Source organism: Erythrolamprus reginae, chromosome 3 (assembly GCF_031021105.1).
Source record: "Erythrolamprus reginae isolate rEryReg1 chromosome 3, rEryReg1.hap1, whole genome shotgun sequence".
Lineage (NCBI taxonomy): Eukaryota > Metazoa > Chordata > Lepidosauria > Squamata > Dipsadidae > Erythrolamprus > Erythrolamprus reginae.
Window position 1 is genome coordinate 207337710 of NC_091952.1, and position 23167 is coordinate 207360876.

At 35.5% G+C, this 23167-nt stretch overlaps 1 protein-coding gene across 2 annotated transcripts in view; it reads right to left on the minus strand.

Annotated features, from left to right (window-relative positions):
* NOL4 (nucleolar protein 4) overlaps nucleotides 1–23167 on the minus strand; it is a 140338-nt gene that overhangs the window by 23937 nt on the left and 93234 nt on the right. The window contains exons 6-9 of one of the 2 annotated variants that reach the window (XM_070749152.1): nucleotides 19567–19850; nucleotides 17607–17786; nucleotides 16583–16774; nucleotides 3017–3133 (exon numbers count right to left, since the gene is read on the minus strand). In XM_070749152.1, the coding sequence (XP_070605253.1) occupies nucleotides 3017–3133; nucleotides 16583–16774; nucleotides 17607–17786; nucleotides 19567–19850 (773 nt within the window). The remainder of the gene's footprint in view (nucleotides 1–3016; nucleotides 3134–16582; nucleotides 16775–17606; nucleotides 17787–19566; nucleotides 19851–23167) is intronic. The other variant, XM_070749153.1, reaches the window with a different exon arrangement.

The window sequence follows — 23167 nt, forward strand, 5'->3', positions numbered from 1 at the left end:
AACAACTTTCCAGGCAGAACGGTTCCTTTCAAAATCCTAATAAATTCTGCCTCGCACAGAACATTAGGAATGGAAACATATCAGGGCTCACTACCTGCTCCTCCTCCAGAGTTGCAGGCTAGCATTGTATTTGTTTTGAACACTTCCCAGAGCTATTCTGGAATAGCAGCCACCATCAATCTAAAGAACTATGGCAAAAGAGTGGTCAGCCTGACTCTTAGAAATAGTTAATTGGCGCAAACGCCTTGCTCGGAGAGCTCCTTTGTCAGAACAAGTTACTGTGGTCATTGTCTGGATAGATTGCTGTACCATAGAGACAATCTGCTCATTATGGAGATGAGTACAGAGAAGTGAAGCTGTGATTAGTTATGCCATCTTAGGTAGAAAATGCTTTTGGGTTGCTGTCAGGTGTGATTACGCTAAAGATATACATGCAATTATATATTAGCACAGCTTTCTTTCAAGTTTTGGGTGACATTAATTTGCACCGCTTTATATACTCACACGCATGTAATAATAAATACATTCATTTTTTTCTTCATTGTATCAGACATAGCAGAGTAAAATGAAACGCATATTGTTTTACTAGCTTGCATTTCATTAAAAATGATTAGAAAGTCTTAACCTTAATGAGATTTCTTAAAGTACAATGTCAGCACAGAACAGAAAAAGATTGCACTTTCTAAAAAAATAGCTGTGTTTATGAGATGTTCTGAAGCACTGGGTATAATAATTTCTGAAGGATTCTCAGCTTAACTGTTTACATGAGCACAGTATCAAAACCCAGAGTATCTTGACAATGCTGAAGAGTCTAAATTTGTCCTTACAAATTTAGAAATAGCCAAATGTTTTTGTATCTGAGATGCTAAACATTCAGTAATCCCTATACCGTGTACTGTGATTCTCCCTATTAATTTTTAAAGATAAGAGAAACATAATAGTAATTAGCTCACATTAATTGTCCAAGCAGTATAGAAAGCATTGTAACCCATTTCTGAAGACAGCTTGGTGGGTTAAAAAAAAGAGAGATACAAGACTTACCATATTTTTTGGAGTATAAGACACATTTTTCTCCCACTGAATTTGGGGAGCCTCCACATGTCCTCTTCCTGGCTGCAGAGATTATCACAGAACATGGCTTGCATTTTGGGGCTCTGTGCCTCATGTTTTCAGCCTCCAAATGCTCCGTTTGAGAGCTGTTCAAGGCTGTGGGGATCGCCAAAGCCCATTGCCGCCGATTGCTGCCTCTGCACATCATATTTTCGGCCTCTGCACATTGCATTTTAGGCCTCCGCATGCCCCATTTTTAGCCTCTGTTGCACTGCATTTTCGGGCAGCGAAACAACCAGTAAACTAATTTGTTGAAACTGACCAGGCTAAGGACACTGGTAGGCAGAATTTTTCCCCCTTGTTTTTCTTCCCAAACTAAGGTGCATCTTATACTCCAATATGTCTTATACTCCAAAATATATGGTATCTTGTAGTGGTAATGTTGGCCCAAAAATAGGAGGCACCTTTCTCAATGATTTTGCACAAACTCTGAAAGTCCCTGATTCAAAAAAATAAACTGGCTTTCCTCTGTAAAGATGTTCATACACTAACATTTTATTTACAGATGTTATCAGTTATTTTTGCTTGCTCTTGTTAGATAATTTTGTAGCTGATTTTAGACTTTTACGGGGGGGGGGTTGTTGTTGTTGCACATGTATTATAATGACATAATTTGTATTTAAATACAATAAAAATGCAATTTGCTTTACAACTTTGTCCATAACACTTCAAAGATTCTCACTGAAGCAATGGAGATGACCTTATGAATATTTATTATACAGTACCTATTGATGTCTGATATTTTACAATACAATATTGACAATGAGACTTTTAGTGTGCAATGATAAACTATTTTTAAAATTTTCATAAAATGCTTCCAAGTCATGTTACAAATTTGCCTTAACTATGTTGTGGTTAATTGCAATAGCCAGGCAGAATAAACTATAGACAATAGAGCTCATGGGCAATCAGATATTGATTGAAGCCCATGTATCTTCCTTGTTGTGGTTGGCTCTGGCCCAGCTCCTGCCCCAAGGAATGTGGAGGTGGATGCAGGGGAACCATCAACATGTCATAGGCCTGTTTTATTGCCGACAGAGGCAGGTAGTGAAGTTTCCTTGGAAGAAGAAGAAGGTGTGGGTGACTTGGAAGAGGGGAGTTTGGCAGACAGCCCAGGAGGAGATTAATCATCCTTATCATCCCTGGATTCTGAACAAGAATGTATGACACATCCACGCATGCGTAGACTGATGCATTGGAGACAACAACTGAAGATTATTACAGGAGATAAATGAGGCCACCTGTGGTTGGGTGGGGCTGCTGTAATTAACGCTACAGATAAAAGAGCACCCTGCTGTTTTAGCCTCATGGCAGTTTATCTGATTTATAGTTTCGTCAAGATCGTGGTTTTTGCTGTTCAAGATTGTGTGGACTTTCTGGACTTTAGAATTGGAATCAATTTCCCAGTTATTGGGTGAGCATTTGGATTGCATTTAACCTGTGCCTTGTGTGTACCAGAAAATCCCTTTGACATTTAAAAAGGGAGCTGTTTCTGTTTTTCTGTTGATAAAGACTTTTGGGTTTTCCTTCTATCGTGTGGTATGTGTCTTTCTGGACTAATTACCCTGTAATTACGGGCGGTTGAGACACGCCGGCAGAACACTTCCTACGCTACTTTTCTCCTGTTTCCTTCAATACAAACTGAAGACATTTCCTGCCCTTTTTTAGAAAAATACCTAACTCAAAACTATGAATAGACTGATAATTTTCATATTACAATACACTCACACAATATCACTTTCAACTGGAAAAAACTCAACAATAGAGATTTTTAAAAAAAAATAATAAGAAAACTATTATTTCTTTACAGGTTTTGCCTTTCTATGATTATTTTGTTTTTTTATTCAGACAACTGACATCTTAACATATATCTTGTGTTCTCCATTTCTCATGCATATCACTGTACCTGCTGCGGTCGGTCTAATCGCATGCGCTTTGCAGCATTCCTGCTTTCACTTTCACAGGCAGAGGCTAGGATGCTCTCAGCTACTGCAGAAGTAAGATGTGAGGGAATGGGCCTTGACTATGGAAAAGAAAGAGAGAGAGAATATAAAAAGATTATTCATAATAATGTGGCCAAGTAGTCAATAGGCAACCACTTAATTTATTTCAACAAAAAGTAGAAATAAAGACTGTCAAAACTGAAAAGTAAAAAATGGAGATTACATCTACAGTTCATCCACAGATCCTCAGATATGAGATTCTCCTTACATATTTCCATGAGGATTCTCATTGAAGAGGCATCTGTGATATATCAACATTTCATCAACAGTGGTGAAATAGTGGCTAAAAAATTGATTTTTGAATTTAAAACTCCCTAGTGTCTTACGTTGGCCATTAATGGAATGGCACTCCCTCCCAATTCCATTAATTCGGTGCAATACATGGATAACGATGCTGATTCAGTGTTGTAAAGATTACGATTAGATAATGAATGTAAATGCTTAAAACAAGTGTGTTATACAAATATTAAGTAATCAGTAAGTATTATTGAAATATAACGTAAAGTTTAATTATCAATGATGCAACAATAATATATGTTTTACTACTATATCCTTATGCTTTTCTCTTTAACTAGTTTGCAAATGAAAATCTTCAAAATATGTGACAGCCTCAAACTTTAAGCAATTTAATTTTGTTGAAGAAATATAAAATAACTTTCTATGCTATTGGTTGAAGTTTATTGTTGCAAATGTGAATGATTCCATTCATTTGAGTACTGAATATATTGAAATTGGCAATTCAGTAATAAATTAACTTTAGTACTGAAATATAATAGATAAACATGAAAAAGAAGACTGAAATGTAACAAATTAAAATGGAAGTCTAATTAGCAGTGGATTTTATTAAAGATTATTATGTTTTTATATTTCCAAGATAAGAAATGAGGGATACCAGTCTTCCCTCTGAAATTAGTGGACTTAGAAATACTTACTTTGACTGGGCTGGACTTTAAATTTTAAAATAATAGACATGCCTACTATAAGAAATGCAGCAAATGAAACATAATATAAGTGTATGGGAATGAAATGCTCACAGATTCAGAAATGAATTGTTTCATTCTTCTCTGAGATCATACTGTTTTAGGGATGGTTTGGCAGTTTCTAGAAATAAATGCTCTCAATTAGAGTAAGCATCCCACAAATTACCTATTTCTGTCATTAGGAATGCCGTCTTGAACTTTTTTTCTGTTTCAGAGGAAAGTAACATACACGATTTGGTATGATCTGGAGGAGAATGGACAATACTCTTGAGTTATTTGAAACTTTATTTTCCCCGGTCCAAGAAATTTGCATAATCTTACTTAAGAACTTTCTATTATACACACACTCAATTTATTTTATTATTTTTAAAGGTTTGTTCTTTTAAACTAGAGAAAGGAATGGAAAAGTCCACTCCAGTCTACAGGGGAAGTAATTCAAGTGGACTCTTGAATTATTCTTCTTACTTCATTTGAAAATATTCTGCATTTAAACCAGGTGCGCACGCTCTCGGTCATGCTCACACTCAGACACTCTTAGATGTTTGCATAAGATTCAACACTTACAAAGCATAAAGTATTGGAAAACTTGTAGAAAACATACTATTCTGGAAATAAGGAGCTACAAAAAAGAAAACATATATGTAGAAAAATAAAACTTTACTATCCTATATTTTGTACTTTTCTAAAATAAAAGAATCAATTTCACTAAATGGCTATGTTCATATAAACAGGTAGGCCTTCACTGAACTTTATAGGTCATTCAGATTCTTATTGGATCATTTTCTTCCCATATGCTTCCCATTGTCATAGAGTTGGTAGCAATCACAATATGAGGCTACCTCCACCTGCCCAAGCGCTGCCATTTGAATTCTTTTACCCTCTGCTCATGCACAACGAGTTATGTGTGTGTGCAGAAGGTAAAAGAACCCAAATGGCGGTGTCCGGGCAGGTGGGGGAAGCCACACACTGTGACCACTGCCACCTCTACGACAACCGACCGGACCGAACTGAACTGGGAGTATTTAACTCCTGTGAGTACTGATCTTGATAGCTGAACTATCTGTATCAGGGACTTTAACAAAGAAACTGCAACCTTTTGAAAATTCAAGATTTGATTTTGCCTTAAGATTTTTGCTTCTGTGTTATTGTTTTTGATATTAATGATTAGAAGATTATGAATGTTTAGGATGGAAATATTAATAAATTAACAATTTAGCAGTGTATAAGTTCTTCTCATTTATTATTACCTTATTTGAATAAAATCCGTGTGCAATCCATAAAATACTAGGAAGGCAAGCTTTCTTTCATACTTTGAATGACCTGACCTAATAAATTACTTGACTTCAAAATCTGTCATCTCTGTTAGTTTAAACTAATTGAAATATGCCATGACTTTTTAGCACTGCATATATCTGCACAAGTATAATATTCTATCAATATTGTATTCTATTCTATATTCTATCAAAAATCCTTCGACTTTTCAAAAATTGCATATATCATCGGGCCAGTAATAATATCCAAAATCTTATACTGAGAAATCTATTACTTATAGTCAAATGTAGAGATTTATGTATGCACAAAGACATAGGGCTGTTCATTTATATATAAATTTCAAATGTCTAAAAAAAGACATAATTAAATCATAATATCTGAATAGAATCAAACCTACTCAACAATATCCTGCTATAGAATTAAGACAGTGTATCTTGAGAATAGTGGCGGCATGTATTTGAAATATTCATTATAAGGGATATGCAGTTGAAATGAACATAATGTGCATATTTGAACAGCATTTTCATTACGAACTAAGAACAGCACTGCACCCTGTTGGATGTCCCGATATTGTTTTACTTTAATGTTGTCTCATACCCTTAGCAAACTGACATATATTGATTTTATCATTTTGATCCTTGCAACATTGTATTTGATAGCAGGTCCAGTGCTTTTTAATTTATAGTGCACATGAATTAAGAAGAAAAACGTCAGTAATTATTAGCAAAATTAAGGAGGGCAGCTACAGCTGAATATTTTGAAGAGACCTTTGAACAAAATTAGCCTAGATAGTAGGTTTAGAGAACTTATTGATAATTTTCCAATTTCCAGAAAAAATTTAAATCACAGAATGAAAAGAAGCAAAAAATAATTTCTAGCAATTAGAAAGATACTTCCATATACACCTGCATTAATGAACATAATGCCAACTTGTGATCCAACTTATTCTGTCACAGTGAAATGGGGAAGGCTACATGCAAAAGTAAATGCATACACAATTTGACAGGGCAAAAGCTAAGCAATGTAACACATGTATCTCTTGAGATATATATTTAGGATTTCCTAATCAAATTGGGTTGTTTTTTCATGAGACAGATGTTCATATGAAGCTGGTGTTTCACAAAGGGAGGGTGGTGAGAGATTTAGCAAACAAACACTTTCAAAACTTAATGGAGAATATTGTGAAAGGAAGAAATGATTATTTTAACTCAGTTTTCAATTAATCAAAAACTAGATATCCTTGTAGTCCTTTTAAATAAAATGATATTTAGAGCTTTGGGTATGATTTTCTATTTCTATGAAATTTTGTGGTGTTTTTTTCATATTCTCATCACATGAATACTTCTACCAAAATTTAGGAAAAGAGTCCTAAAATATAAATTAAACCTATTAATGGTAAGCGTGTTTCATTCAGTTTAAGAATATGAACACAAGCATTACCACATTTCTGCCATTGAGAGTTCAAAGTGTCAGCAGTCCTCGTTCCAATCCTGTAATTTATATCTACTGCAAATACTGTATATACAAGATTATGCTCAGACAGAAATACTGATATGTTACTAGCATGTCATGACTGCTGAGTCAGATTAATCTTCCCTTCTGCTTCTTAAATTAGTGAGATGACATCTAGTCAGGCTTGACTCCTTATGACTTCATAACAAATGTTCACCATCTCAACTTCAACCTCATCTGTATTCTTTCAAGGATTTTTCCATCATTTATGTGATAACATCCACATACATTGGATAATGTATTAAGGGAAATAGACGTTTTCCACTTCTATTTTCCTCAACTGTATGAAGCATTGTCATTTTTCTATACTCAACAACAAATGTCTACATACAGCTTTTAAAATTTCTAATTGTCAGCCCAAAGGAGTTTTTGTTTGTTCTTCTTGTATCCTGTGATATTCTTAGCAACCATATTTGTGGTTATCTTATTTCTCGCTCTTTTTTTTCAAAGCTTATACTTTATAGCTAATTACTCTGGAAAAGAGTATTGTTTTAACTATTCGGATTTTTGTGGTCAAGAAATATTCTTATCCTTTATGGCCTTATATTATTTTGTCTTCCTGCCTCAGATTATTTTTCTCCTTATTTCTCCAGCACATTGTTAATCTTTATAATTTAGCTAAAGAAAATGAAACCAGCTACTATTTTTAATTCCCTGAACTGTAAATTCACTGGGTATGTTGGTTGACATTAACTCTGTCTTCTTAATATTTAATGTTAACCCAGATTTTTCACTTTCTATTTTTACTCTCATGAAGAGCTCTTCTATTAAGACTAATAGGTATGGCAGAACACCTGAGTTTTCTCCTGGGAAAAAATGAAAAATAAATGAATCTGGACAAACAGACTGATTCAGAATAAGATAGAAACATGGATAAATGTTGTTAGTATATCTGTTTATCTTCCATATCAAATACACTGTCTGAATGGCTAGATTAGAAAAATTGATAATTAGAAAAAAATGAAGGTCAAACATTTATAAAGTGTGTATACACACACTCGAAATGCTTGCTTTGTTTAGGCAGTGCTCTTACCCTCTAAGCCACAAGTTATCCTCCCTTATCACCTGGCCATGGGAAAGATAAAATGTTTTCCCTTCATGGCATTGGACCAGAATATCTCCGGGACCGCCTTCTGCTGCACGAATCCCAGCGACCGGTTAGGTCCCACAGAGTTGGCCTTCTCCGGGTCCCGTCGACTAAACAATGTCGTTTGGCGGGACCCAGGAGAAGAGCCTTCTCTGTGGTGGCCCCGACCCTCTGGAACCAGCTCCCCCCGGAGATTAGAACTGCCACCACCCTACTTGCCTTTCGTAAAGTTCTTAAGACCCATCTCTGCCGTCAGGCATGGGGGAACTGAGACATCTCCCCTGGGCCTATACAGTTTATACATGGTATGTTTGTGTGTATGTTTGCTTTTAATAATGGGGGTTTTAGTGTTTTTTAAATTATTAGATTTGTTCTTACATTGTCTTTGTTATTGTTGTGAGCCGCTGAGTCTACAGAGAGGGGAAGCATACAAATCTAATAAATAATAATAATAATAATAATAATAATAATAATAATAATAATAATGAAGTCACCTGGTGTAACCAAATATGAGAGGGAGCATACTGCTTCCTTTTGCTTTTCAGCACCACTCCAGGGGCCACCCAGGCATCTAGCATCCAGGAAGCAGTATGTGCCCCCCCACACACACACTACTTTGCTAGTTGAAAATAAAGACTTAAATAAGTTTCACCAGAAGAAAGACTTACTTTTGTTCCTTGGTCCCTCAAGTTAGCCAATTACCTAAGACCAAGTTAGGGGGAAAATTGTGTTGTGCATATTCCTCCTAAATTTCCCATCCAAACTTGAATTAATCCAAATTTAATTAATCCTCTGCATTTACTTCTTCACTGAGCTTGATCCCTAGACAATGGCAGTCTTATTTTCCTCTATATTCTGCAACAAACTCTGCTTGTTCAGCAAGAAGTGGTCACTTCTTACAAAGAGCAACAATATATTTCATCCAAGTTCTAATCAGTTTTGATGCTGTTTAGCTTTAGAGGTTAGCCTAGGTCAGGGGTGAAATCCAGCAGGTTCTGACCGGTTCTGGAGAACTGGTAGTGGAAATTTTGAGTAGTTCAGAGAATCGGTAGTGGAAATTTTCAGTAGTTCCGAGAACTGGCAAATACCAATTCTGGCTGGTCCCAGAGTGGTGCGGGAATGGAAATTTTGCAATACCCTTCTCCTCCCACGCCCACCAAACCATGCCCACCAAGCCACACCATGCCCACCAAGCCATGCACATAGAACCAGTAGTAAAAAAATTTGGATTTCACTACAGGAATAGGTCAGGGCTGTCAGACTCCCAGCCTGTGAGCCGGATGCATCATATGCTGACTACGCCCATGTCCAGTTTAGAGAAGGGGGGGGAGACCCAATATATCACGTGATGCCCCTGTGATGACTTGAGTTTGATATCCATGGCCTAGGTGATAGGCATTTGTTTGCCAACTGCTATCCTAACCTCCTTCAATCTATTTCCATCAAATTTGTCATGGAGAGCTTCTTTCTTATTGCCAGTTTCAACATATTCTATCTCAAAATAATCTGGCATTTATAAAAAAAATAAAATAAAACCTAACATCAAATCAGGTATGTGTCATTCTTTTTATATTGATCTAGCTTTTCTGTAAATATTATCTTCTCTGGAAAAAAGACATTGAAGTAAATAGATTTTAAAGGAATTTAGCTTGAATATCTCTAATTTCTATGACTCTGGATCTCTCCAGTCCCAGATCAAGACTTTAATTATTACATTACATTGGAACTTCCTTGAGTAGAGTGAAAAATAATTCCTTCTGGGATTCTCAACATGGTCCAGCTTACTGGAATGACATTATCATTACATCAAAGGAGACCGATGACAAATTGAGAACATGATCAATGTCTGGTAGTAGTGAACATTTCCAATCCTTTGGCATGCCCCAGCATGAGGACTAGCTTAAACTTTTCCAAACACATTTTGGTTGCCTGAAGAAATTTCCTCAAGAAGATATTACACTTTTTCTTGATGAAGCTCCATGCAATAAACTTTCTTCCTAGTGGCATTTAAGGAATATGGAGCTCAATGCATAATAAGATTTGTAGGTCTTCCATCTTTATACAGCCCTAAATTAATACTGTAGATCAGTGACGGCGAACCTATGGCAAGGGCGCCACCGGTGGCACACGGAGCCATATTTGATATCACGCAAGCCATTGCCCTAGCTCAACTTCAAGGTGCATGTGTGTGCCGGTCAGCTGATTTTTTGCTTGCACAGAGGCTCTGGGAGAGTGTTTCTGGCTTCCAGAGAGCCTCAGAAGGGTGAGGGAGGGCGTTTTTACCCTCCCCCTGGCTCCGGGGAAGCCTTTCGAGCCTGGGGAGGATGAAACGTGAGCCAATTGGGTCCACCGGAAGTTGGTAAACAGGGTGTTTCCAGCCTCCAGAGGGCCTCCAGGGGGCGGGAAAGCTGTTTTCTCCCTCCCCAGGCATTGAATTATGGTGTGGGCATGATAGCACACAGGCACGCTCTTGGCACCCAAGGGAAAAAAATTCACATCATTGCTGTAGATGGATTCCTGCAACTTGAGATGAAGAAAGATAGAGGAACACTGTACTTTTGAAGAAACAGTAATCTGCACTGACATAATGATCTGGGAAAAACCAGCATCACTTGTTGTGAGTGTTCCTCGTCCACCTCTAGTAATGATAGATTCTGAGGAGGATCAGCCAGGCAAATCTGGGTACCCTGGGCCAGTGTGTTGCCAGCTGATACAAAGAGTGAGAGTGATGGAGAAATAGACATGGATGAACCCGAGGGATCACCAGAGGTAGCAGATATGTCAATGAGGGATTGGCCAAAGTCAGAAGACCAAAGGGACATTAGAGTAGATGAGCCACTCTTAGATGCTTGGTTCAGGGGATTAGAAAGCAGACAACAACACTTGTATGGAAAAAGGAAGCAGGTTGTAGTTTTAACTCTAGGAGTTTTGCTGATCATTCCCAGCAGATATAAAAGGGAAGGATTCTGAGTAATTCTGGGTGGAGTTTTAATGTTGCTTTCATGGATGCTGTGTTAGATCTGGGATTCTAGAAAATGCTCCCTCAAATACCTGATTTCTGCTCTGCTTCTGTTGGAAGCTGCCTATCTGTCAGAATGTGGTGAGCTGAATTATATACCCTATGATTCATTGCCCATTTTATCTTGCTGGAATGCAATTAGCCCTGACATTGGCACCTTTCCCGGAAGCTTATCAGATAACTTCATAGCAGTGAACTCTATTCCCCGAATTTTCAAAGATTGAATCCTGCTTGTAAATGCTGCTTTTTCACATAAAGATTGTAATTCAAAGCTTAACTCATGGGTTTTAGCCTTTTGTTTCAATTTGAAAGGCCTGAGATAGAACACTCATCATGCAATAAAATTCTGCTTAAAAAAATGATTCTACTAGCCCCAGTTATACCTATTGGCTAACACATAACTGCCTTAACTTGCAGGTGTATATTAAGTTCTCTGGAGTGCAAGTGAGCCCAAAGGGTGAGGCAGATAGCCAATAGCAATGTCCCCTCCAGATTTTCTTGAAGTGAACACAAGACATCCTTTGGGAGATGAAGTGGTTTGCTTTCAAATCCTCTTGTTACCCACATCCCACTTGTAACTACTTCCTGATGTGCAATGAAATCATATAGCCTGGCACATCATTAAACTGGCTAAATTTTATGATCTGTGGTTTTTCCTAATCTACCTTATTCCACCTGTTGTTATTTTGTAGTGTTAGTAGTAAGCATAGATAACCTGAATCTTAATATTATTTGTTTAGGCATAAAACGTCTGTTACAGAATAATTATTAGAACATGATAAAATTCTAAATTGGTGATATTTGGAAAAATGTAGCTTTTTAAAAATATAGAAATATTAAAAGAAACATCTTAATACTAGACGGACCAGTGTAAATGACCAAAAATTGGACATTATGATGTTGTCTCACCTTGCCACCAGATGCATCTCATAATTTATAATTTTATGTTCTATAAAGATTTAATTATGCACCATTCAATTCGATTCAAAAGGGACTCCCAAGAAGGGTATGTTACAAACTGCAATGTTCCCAAACACAATTTATCACTAAAACTTTCTGAAATTTAATCATTTCTAAGTGGCAAGACTGAGTAATAGCTTACTTAGGCTGCAATCCAATATTGACTTTCCTAGGAATAAGATCTATTAAACTCCATGGAACCATTTCTAACCATGATAATAACAAAATATGTGTCATAAAGTCAAGATGCAAAATCCACTCTTGGGTACTTGTATTATAGTGCTACATACAATTACAGAAGATGGAGTTTGTATTGCAATGTCAGAATGCTCATTTTGCCATAACCTCGTCCAATGTGCCTTCCCATAAAAGCCTATGTATGGGACTTGGTTTGAAGAGATGAGCATATATTATATTGCTATAAGTATTATAACGATAATGAAAAAGAGAATCAATACCAGCCCAGCAGCTCTCAGTGAACTGAATGGATGGGGGCAGTAATCCAAGATGTCTGAAAAGCAGCAGGTTAGATAAAGTTAGATTAATCTTGGCATGAAAAGCACAGATATATTCCATGTGTGACTAAAATAGTTTATTAAAATTGATAACTTGCCTAGAAACATGCCTCAAAATATATTGAAAGTGTATTCAAACCACATTCACCAAGTTTGACATGCATATTGATCTTCACAGTACTTAGTTTCTATTCCTATGATCATCGTCTCATTGTCATTCCTGTATGACATCTCATTGTCATTCCTGTATTTGTTTCACTTTGTTTGAATGTTGCCCAGTATTATAAACAATAAAGTAGGTTGTGATAAATACAATGCAAACCAGAATCACTAATTTTCATAAGTTGAAACTATTTATTGAGGTAGTATTAAACTGCATTTGATTTTCTGGTGGTCCTGCAAGCATTGATTCCCATTTTGTTTGCAGTCAGTAACCATTCCAAGGACTTGCCATTGAAAGTTAAAATTTGATAAGATCTCTTGAAGGCCTCTAAAAGCCATACCTAAGGGTATAAAGACTGCACATGGCCTTCGAACCTCATGATATACAGTTATCCTTCGCTACTTCATCTTTTGCGGATTCGCTACTTCACGGGTTTTCAAAGGGGGCTTAAATCCATTAAATCTATTTAAAAAATTTAAATTCATTAAAAATTCATAAAATTCTTCTACAGTACTCTATTAAAGAATCTGGTAGGATATCACATGTAGTTCCAGCTGAGAAACAGAATGACTGTTCAATGCACAGGGTGGGTTTTAAAAGTCCAAATACTCGTTAAATACATAAAAAATATCTTTCCTCTACTTCACGGAAATTCGTTTTTCACGGGTGGTCTTGGAATGCATCCTCTGCAAAAAATGAGGGATCACTGTACATCTCTTTTCTAAGGGATCCCTGTAAAGATATCCCATTTGGAAGTGTAGTACAGTGTTATTTGGGATCCTTTGAAGTACCATTCAGTTAATCAATCAATCAATCAACCAACCAGAATAAGGGATCTTGGAGGTCTTCAAGTCTAACTCCCTGCTCAAGCAGGAGACCTTACTTAAGACAGGTGACCGTCCAGTCTCTTTTTTGAAAATTCCAGTCATGAACCCACAACTTCTGAAGTCAACATTGTTCTCCTGGTTAATTGTTTTCACCGTTAGGAAGTTTCTCCTTAATTCCAGGCAGCTTCTCTCGTTTATTAGTTTCCATTAATTGTTCCTTCTCTTTCCTTCTGGTGCTTTGAAAAATAAGCTGACCCCCTCTTCTTTGTGACAGCCCTTCAAATACTGGAATATTGCTATCATGTCACCCCAGTCTTTCTTTTCTCTAGACTAGCCATATCTACTCCCTACAACTATTCTTCATATGTTTTAGTCCCCAGGCCTTTAATCATCTTATTTGCTCTTCTCTGCCCTTTTTTTCCCAAAGTTTCAATATCTTTTTTGTAATGTGGTAACCAAAACTGGATGTAGTCTTCCAATTGTGGCCTTACTAAGATTTTATAAAATGGTAATAATACTTCACGTCATTTTGATTCTATATCTCTGTTTATGCAACCAAGGATTGTATTAGCTTTTTTCGCTGCTGCCACATAGTTTTGGCTCATATTTAAGTGATTGTCTACTAGTACTCCAAGGATCCTCTCACAGGTACTGTTTTTGAGACAGGTTTTGACGAATCTGTACTTGTACCTTTGATTTTTCATGCCTAAGTATAAAACCTTGCTTTTCTCCACATTAAATTTCATTTTATTGGATAGGGCCTATTGTTCAAGATCTGTTTGGATCCTGAGCTTGTCTTCTGTGGTGTGGCAATTTCTGTGCAGGGTCCTTTGCAAATTTGATGACTTTCCCTTCTATTCCCTTATATAAGTCATTTAATGAAGATATTAAAGAGTAGTGAGCCTAAGGGAGAAACTTGTGCTTACTTCCCTCCATGTAGATATAGTACAATTAAGGACAACTGATTGAGTATCTATCCCACATTTTTGTAGTTTACCTAGAAGAAGTGTATGGTCTACTTTGTTGAATGCCTTACTGAAATTTAAGTATACTATGTCCATAGCATTTTGATGGTCTACTAATTATAGTCACTTTATCAAAGAATGAAATAAGATTGTTTTGGCATGATGTTTTTAACAAACACATGAATCCCAGCGATCGGTCAGGTACTACAGCATCAGCCTTCTCCAGGTCCCGTCAACTAGACAATGTTGTTTGGTGGGGCCCAGGGGAAGAGCCTTCTCTGTGTGGGCGGCGGCCCTCTGGAATAATCTCCCCCCCCCAAAGATTCATATTGCCCCCACCCTCCTTGCCTTCTGCAAGAGTCTCATCTATGCCACAAGGCTTAGGGCCACTAGACTCTAGTCCCCCCCGGCCGATGAATGTGTTGAGAGTAAATTGACGGAATGGGAATGACTGCCTTTTTATGGTTTTTTATGGGTTTTTTATATTATAAATGTAAATTAATTGGATTTAGGATGTTATATATTGCTCCATTATATGTTGTAAGCCACCCCGAGTCCTCACAGAGGGGCGGCATAAAAGTTCAATTAATAATAATAATAATAATAATAATAATAATAATAATAATCAGTATGACTTACAATAATTATGACTATGCAACACTTTTGAGACCACATAGTCATAGCACATGAAACAAGTTACATAAAATTTGCCCAGGGAAGACAGGAAAGTTACCAAAATCAGACAATTGCACAAATATTTTTATTCTATTAAATAACTTAGTCAAACAAAATAAATGTGAAAATGCGATATTATATTTGCTAAATGCACTTGCCATTCTTTCAAATTACTATGTATCTCAACATATATTTTTTTCATATTTTGGCATGTGAACTGAACATATACTTTTTCATCACCCTTAATGTTTCCCATGTTTATAACTAGCCATTACTTTTTGTGGAAAGTTGTACAAATATACTAAATGTATATAAGAATACAAATGCAATTGATTATAGTAATGTTTTCTTTTATTTCTTTTCCTAAGCTAGTAATTTTAGCAGATGTGTTCCTTTATTTTGAACATAATCATCTGAAGTTCTGAAACAGAGAGAAAAAGAAGGAAGGAAGGAAGGAAGGAAGGAAGGAAGGAAGGAAGGAAGGAAGGAAGGAAGGAAGGAAGGAAGTTTCACGTATTTCTTAAAATTGCATTTGAAATAAAAAATGAAGGGAAGGGAAGAATTTGAACCTTCAATTTTTGGTCTTTTTTATAAAAGTGCTAACAACAATAATTTGCATCAGGGCTTTTCTTTTTCCTTCTCTTTTTCCTACAAGACATGTTTTGGTATTTAATTTCAGTGAAACATTTAAATAAAAGCATGGTTTATTTACAGCCACTATCCAACATTCATTTATATTTTATATATTTCTTTCTCCAAGAAATCTGACAGATTGAAAAGGGCTCTCTATTTTATTTAAACTCATAAATTAATTTGTAAGTATACTTTAAAATATGTTTTATCTAAATGAAAAAATCATAGCACCTTAAACAGTTGTGCTTGCTTCAACTTGATTTAGATCTTGCACAAGCACAGTAGCTCTGTACTACATACAGCATATCACACTAAAACCTTGTTTTAATTTATTAAATCAGCAGAATCTTTTTTCAGGCCACAAAGAACCTTGGGGAAATTCTGTGCACCTCAATGAGAATTATTGTTCCCATGAAAAGTTCAAACACTTCTTCCAAATGATTTTTGAAGCAGGATAACCTTAAAGGACAATTAGTAATTAAGCATAGGCATGTGTATGTGCATACTAAATTGCAAACATGCAATTAATTTAAGAAACAGATTACCTATGCAGTCTTTCATATAAATGTTAGAATAATAAAAAGATGATGGACATTTGTTTCTATGTATTTCTTCCTTTATCTCTTGTGGTGCTCCTGCATTTTGATAAATTTATATTAGACATAAATGTGTGCTTTATTTGGCTAAGCATTCTCAGTGCATTGTACAAAGGAAAGGGGATGAAAAGAGAATAACCTCTGACCTGACAGTACCAAAAAATACAAATAAAAAGAGACACTAAGATGGAAACAAAATAGTGTCATGGATTTACATATGGGGGTTTTGATGAAAACTAGGGCTGGGTTTTAAATCAAAACTCACCATCTCAAAACCACTTCTTTTCATCCGCCTGCAGGACTTGAGGTAAGTACGTATACGCTTTCTGGCACGCTCTTGGTATTCAGGGAATTGTCGCCTGCATGAGTCAATGATAGCCTGGATCTTTTCTTTGGGCTGCTTAGAGATTGGGACCATTCGGTCCAAGTTTTCATCTACAAACAGCCTGACAAACATCTGTTGGGAAGAGGTAGACAGAGGAGAAGGATTTGGAGGGGTAGTTGTTTTTTAAGCTTCCTGTCTCAGTTACAGATAGGAAGACTGCTTTTTTTAATTTAATTTTTTTAAAAATAAACACAGTGAAGAGCTTTGTGATGGAAAGCCAGAAACATTAAGCAACCAAGGATTTTATTTTAGGGCTGACAAAAGACAAGAAAAGGTTAGATTATAGTGTATAGAAATCATGAGGAAAATAAAACATAGATTGTAAAACTAAGCACCGTTTCATGTCTGTTATTAACAATGTGCTAGGATTGCTTTATTGGCCTGTAGAACCCTTATCTCTTATTCTTCCCCTGTTGTGAACATTTTTATGGTGTGTGTATTTGTCATGCAAAATTATATTAAAAATTTAAAAAATAATAGAAAATAGCTGACCAGTGGAATCAACAACCTATAGGTTCCCTCCCCACTGACTTCATTTGCTGGACAGACATACACACACATACACACACATGCACAATACACAGCTGAAATGTTTCCTTTAGATTCTGATTAAATAGCTAAATTAGACGAACTTGGCATCTCTTTGAAAATCCTATCTAAATACAATCCTATACATGTCTATTCAGAAGTAAGTTCCATTCGGTTCAGCGGGGCTTACTCCCAGGCAAGTGGGTATAGGATTGCAGCCTTTATGTATCGTCAATAAAAAACAAAGGGAGAAATTCCTTTGCATGGTTTTTTTTTAAATACACCTCTTTAATTCTCACATTAACGTATGCCCCAAATCATAGAATAAATAACTAAATAAAATTCCATAGGAAATAAGGAGAATCATGTAACTCACATTAAAAGCTTTCAGGCGCTCCACTTCAACCCCATCAGATTCATTGACTTTCTCAGTATCTTCGTGATCATCATGGTCATCGTCATCTTCTTCTCCCCGGTTCAGGGAGAGGTCTTCAGCACCTCTCTCCATGTTTTCATTTTTGCCGGAATCATAGCTTGAACAACTATGGGCAGGTGACTAGAATGAAAGAAATTTTCATTTTAAGAAACCTGCTTGAGGAAAGCATCTGCCTTGCTTTGGAAGGGAAGGAAGAGAAAGAGGAATAAATACACACATATATATTTTAATGCTTTCTTTTGCCACCATTATTATTATCATTATTGATAATAATAATAAGTTCATATTTTCTTTTATACTTGTTTATTATTAAAACCATCTTTCATACTGTTGGGTTTCAGAATAATGTACAATTTAAAATTTTAACACAGTGGAACTATTAAATATCAATAATTAAATAATAAAGTTCTAGGAAAAGCCTCAAAACTAAAGTGGATTAAAACATCTGCAAATGTAAGTTTATTTATTTATTATTTTATTACTTAGATTTGTATGCCGCCCCTCTCCGAAGACTCTGAAGTTGTGGGACTTTCTCATCCAATGCTAAAAAGATTGCATTATAGACCCCTGACAACATACTATAATTAAGTTGTCAAAGCTGGGAGACATTTAAGCACATTTAATCTTTTCTACTAAAAATACTTACTCATTTCTCAAAAGAAAATCTTAAACATAGAACCAGATCAGTCTACACTAACTTGGCATCTTCAACTATACTAGTTTATAACATCTATAATTGAAATTGTTCTCTCTGAATCACAGGAACTAGAAACATCAACTCTGCTTATACAAAAGGAATATAACACTGAATTTTAGATGACCCCAAACGGTAGAGTTAGCAGAATTATCATCAGATAAAAATCCTGTGCCGTGCCCAATTTTATCACCATTCTGTTTAGGGTTGCTGAAACCAACAATTGGACATTGTAATGTGCATGTGGCTTGTATATATTCCCACCAGAATCCACAGCCCAAAAAGCATGGGGAGAGGGAAAAAAGCATAGGATTATATGGGATTATAACCTGACAAGAGAAATGTTTACTTTCTGTATAACATGAGAGTCAAAGAAGCACTAAAGAAGAATAAGAAGATTTCAGGTAAGTCTGAATTAATTATTTATAGCTCCACAGTATAAAATGTAAGGCAGATAATTTATCCATAAACTGAGACTATCCGGAAATGAGCCTAAAGCAAATAGTCAATGTTAGAGGTGAACTGAAGATTTACTGACAAATTGAAAAATAATAATTGGATTCCAGTGACATCCACTTGAGAATTTAAAAAAAGAAGTGTTTTACTTGTTTCTAAGATTGGTTGAATTTGCCAGACATTCTGGAAATGGCCAATACCAATGCATAAAAAGGAATTCAATAAATTGTGTAGATTGTATACTTTGGAGAGCAATACTAAGGATAAAATTAGCAGATTGACTATGTTTCTACAAAATTAGCATTTATCTATTAGAAGCTGTAATAACTCTCAGATTAGGCTGAAACGGTTTATCAGTGTTTATTATCGGACAGGAGCAATATACTTAAACAGATTCTATAAAACAAGTTGAGCGCAAGCGAGCGTATGCCGCGTCTTTTCAGTATTTATACAAACCAGCCCCAGCAACAGGCAACTTTTGACATTGGTACAATTTTAGCGCCAAAGTGGCCAACCAATCAGCATGGAATATGCAAAACCTAAAACTTCTGACTTCTCCCTAGTAACTTAAACTGCATAAACAGAAGCCTTTAAGAATACCAGCAAATATATGTGCAGCTATGATGAAGCCCACAAAGACAACTTGTTAATGTCCAAATGTAACTGATTAAAATTAGTATATTAAAATTTTAAAACAAATTTCAAGAGGCTCTGCTCTAGAAACACCTTATGAACGTGGAAACAGCTTACCTTGCTTCCATTTTCTTTTGCCTCTTGCTCCAACTTAAGTTCAGATGCTAGGATGTTCTTGTACTTGCTCTTTCCATCACTGTTTGCGTCATCTAACCTGTATTCTGAAGTAAGCTGAGCAGAAAACGGACTGTCACTCAGGTTCAGAGGCTGTTCATCTAGCTCCAGAGTTGTTTTACCATTACTATTGGCTTCTGCAACTTCCCTGCAGTGTGCTCCACTTGAATTGTTGGAACTGCGTCCTGCAGTCTCGTTGCCATTAAAACTCTCTGCAGCTGAATCATCTACAAGGGGGGGAAAATGAAATTGCAGGTGCTTAGTACCATGCCATGAACACTGCATTCAAATAAATATACCAATCTCTACTTGCACAGAATATTCAGTGTTACTTTGCTTGTTTTTTCACCTACACTATATAACCAGAATGTCATGCATGTAGTGTGAAAATATGATTGATAGATAGGTAGGTAGGTAGGTAGGTAGGTAGGTAGATAGATAGATAGATAGATAGATAGATAGATAGATAGATAGATAGATAGCAATAGAGAGATACAGATATAGATATAGATGAGATGGAGATGGAGATAGAGATAGAGATGATAGAGACAGAGACAGAGATAGAGATAGAGATAGAGACAGAGATAGAGACAGAGATGTCAGGTTTAGCAATCCTGAGTGATATTTCGTTGTAGTAAGGTAAAAAGTAGAATGTAAGCATGCTAATGTGATTGCTGAGTCATTGGATGTGAGCTGCAACCTGATTGGGCCAGGGCATTATAAGATGCAGATCAACTTTACCATTCCCTTGTGGTCGTTGTGGTCGTTTGCTGTTGATGATGGTTGTTAGTTGGCTGGCTGGAGCAGTTTGAGCATGAGTTAGATATTGAGTAGAACTGAGATAGTGATACGAAGAAACCTGGATCGGTTTAGTATCAACTAGAAATCTGGATTGGTTTTGTATCTATTTATAAACTGGATTGGTTGAATATCTACTTGTAAGCAAGCTGAATATAGCTGATAATAAAGTTCCTGTATATAGAAGACTGAAGATATTTTTCACTGAAGAGTAAACTACTGTTTTATACAAATGTGTCTTCGTCATTTATCAGGTTTATTATATTGCCACAATAGATCCTGATATCTTATCTAGTCTTCCTGTGTTATTCTGCATATATATATCTGGACAAGAGATAGAGATAGATAGAGGTAGAGATAGAGATAGAGATAGAAATGACAGAGACAGATAGATATAGACATATAGATATACAGAGTATGTATTCCTATAATACTGGTATATATTTCATTATTCCAGCATTTTCAAGAGTATCAAGCATAGCTCACAGCAATCTATGAAATGGACATATTGTGGTAAATACAACCAAACAAAATTATGAACTGATTTTGGTGATGGCACTTGATAAACTAAATACAGAATAATGATTTATAGGGAGTTCCTAAAATTAATAATTTCATTGTGTGTGAAATAATAACACCTGCCTACACTGAGTCACACTAAAGTCACATCATTAATAGAATATATATGATATTAGTAATTTATTTTATTGCCTAATTTATTATTGCAGGGGAAAAATAAACAAAATGCCCATATCAGTGAGTTAGGTTAGTTTCCTCTTACTGTTAAAACAATAATAAAATTTATTACTACATTGTGCACCAACATAAAATTAGAGAAATATTATGTTTAATATTTATTAATATTGCTTATAATACTTTAAATATGCTTTTATTTGACATTCAGAGACAGTGCCTTTCATATAGATTTACATTCTGTAGGTTACACATTTTTATACATAAACATATGTAGAATCATATATATACAGAAAAGGTTCAAGTTCTTATGGTAATTGGAATCAGTCATAATGCATGGCATCAAGTGGCAGCGTGGCCTAGCAATCCTGTAATTTAATTGGAAGCAAAAAGTGAATAAAGGGTATGTAAACCTCAAAGTAATTTTAATTAATTAAATATTATTCAGTACATATTCAAGCATTTGGACGTGTTTCAAAACATAGTTATAGATAGATGAATATTCACAAGGACAAAAATATCACCAAAATCTAAAATGATATGGGAGGATTATAATTTATAGCAACAAACGAGCACAAAATAGATTCAAACTCAATCTAAACCTTTCGAAACTCGACTGCAGAAAATACAATTTCAGCAACAGAGTGATCAATGCCTGGAATACACTACCTGATCTCACCCCATTCCTAAGAGGTCTGTAAGGGGTGTGCATAACCACACCTTTGTGTCTACTGTCCCTGCCTTACTGTCCTATTGTCCAAATTTACCTGTACTTACTTTGCTTTTGTTTATGTTTATGCCAATACCTGCTATCTTGTACATGTTTTGAATAAGTAAGTAAGTAAGTAAGTAAGTAAGTAAGTAAGTAAGTAAGTAAGTAAGTAAGTAAGTAAGTAAGTAATCAAGCAAGCAAGCAAGCAAGCAAGCAAGCAAGCAAGCAAGCAAGCAAGCAAGCAAGCAAATAATAAATAATAAATAGTAAATAAATAGTAAATAGTAAATAGTAAATAGTAAATAGTAAATAGTAAATAGTAAATAGTAAATAGTAAATAGTAAATAGTAAATAGTAAATAGTAAATAAATAATAAATAATAAATAATAAATAATAAATAATAAATAATAAATAATAAATAATAAATAATAAATAATAAATAATAAATAATAAATAATAAATAATAAATAATAAATAATAAATAATAAATAATAAATAATAAATAATAAATAATAAATAATAAATAATAAATAATAAATAATAAATAATAAATAATAAATAATAAATAATAATAATAAATAAATAAATAAATAAATAAATAAATAAATAAATAAATAAATAAATAAAATTTCAAGGTGCCTGTTTATCTTCCTTTGATATTTCCAAGCATCTATGAAAGAAGGCTGCTATGCTATTCAATAGGGGGGGGGGGTTGTGGGTCCATCCTACCAATGGCTGGAACAAGACTAAACGACAATACTGAGGCATTGTTCATAGCAGCACAAGAACAGGCTCTAAGCACCAGATCCACACATATAACTTCAGATAGGACTTGAGGTATGGACTATGCAGACAGGCCTCAGAGGCCACCCCTTTCTTGTCGCAGATAAATTTAATTCAAACCTTTATTGTCAGAGTACAATGTGCTTACAATGGGATTGGCTGAGCTTCCCCACCCCAATAAGCTAGTACTTTGCATACATTATTATCAGCTTTGTTGATTTGGGACAGAAGGGATAGAGCTGTAACACTTCTAGGAGGGACATTCTCTACCATCCAATGATGGAACAGTCACAACTTTGAAAGGCATATCATTCATTCATTCATTCATTCATTCATTCATTCATTCATTCATTCATTTATTGGATTTGTATGCTGCCCCTCTCCGTAGACTCGGGGCGGCTAACAACAGTAATACAAAACAGCATGTAAATCCAATACTAAAACAGCTAAAAACCCCTTATTTGTAAAACCAAACACACATACAGAAAAACATACCATGCATAAATTGTAAAGGCCTAGGGGGGAAAAATATCTCAGTTCCCCCATGCCTGACGGCAG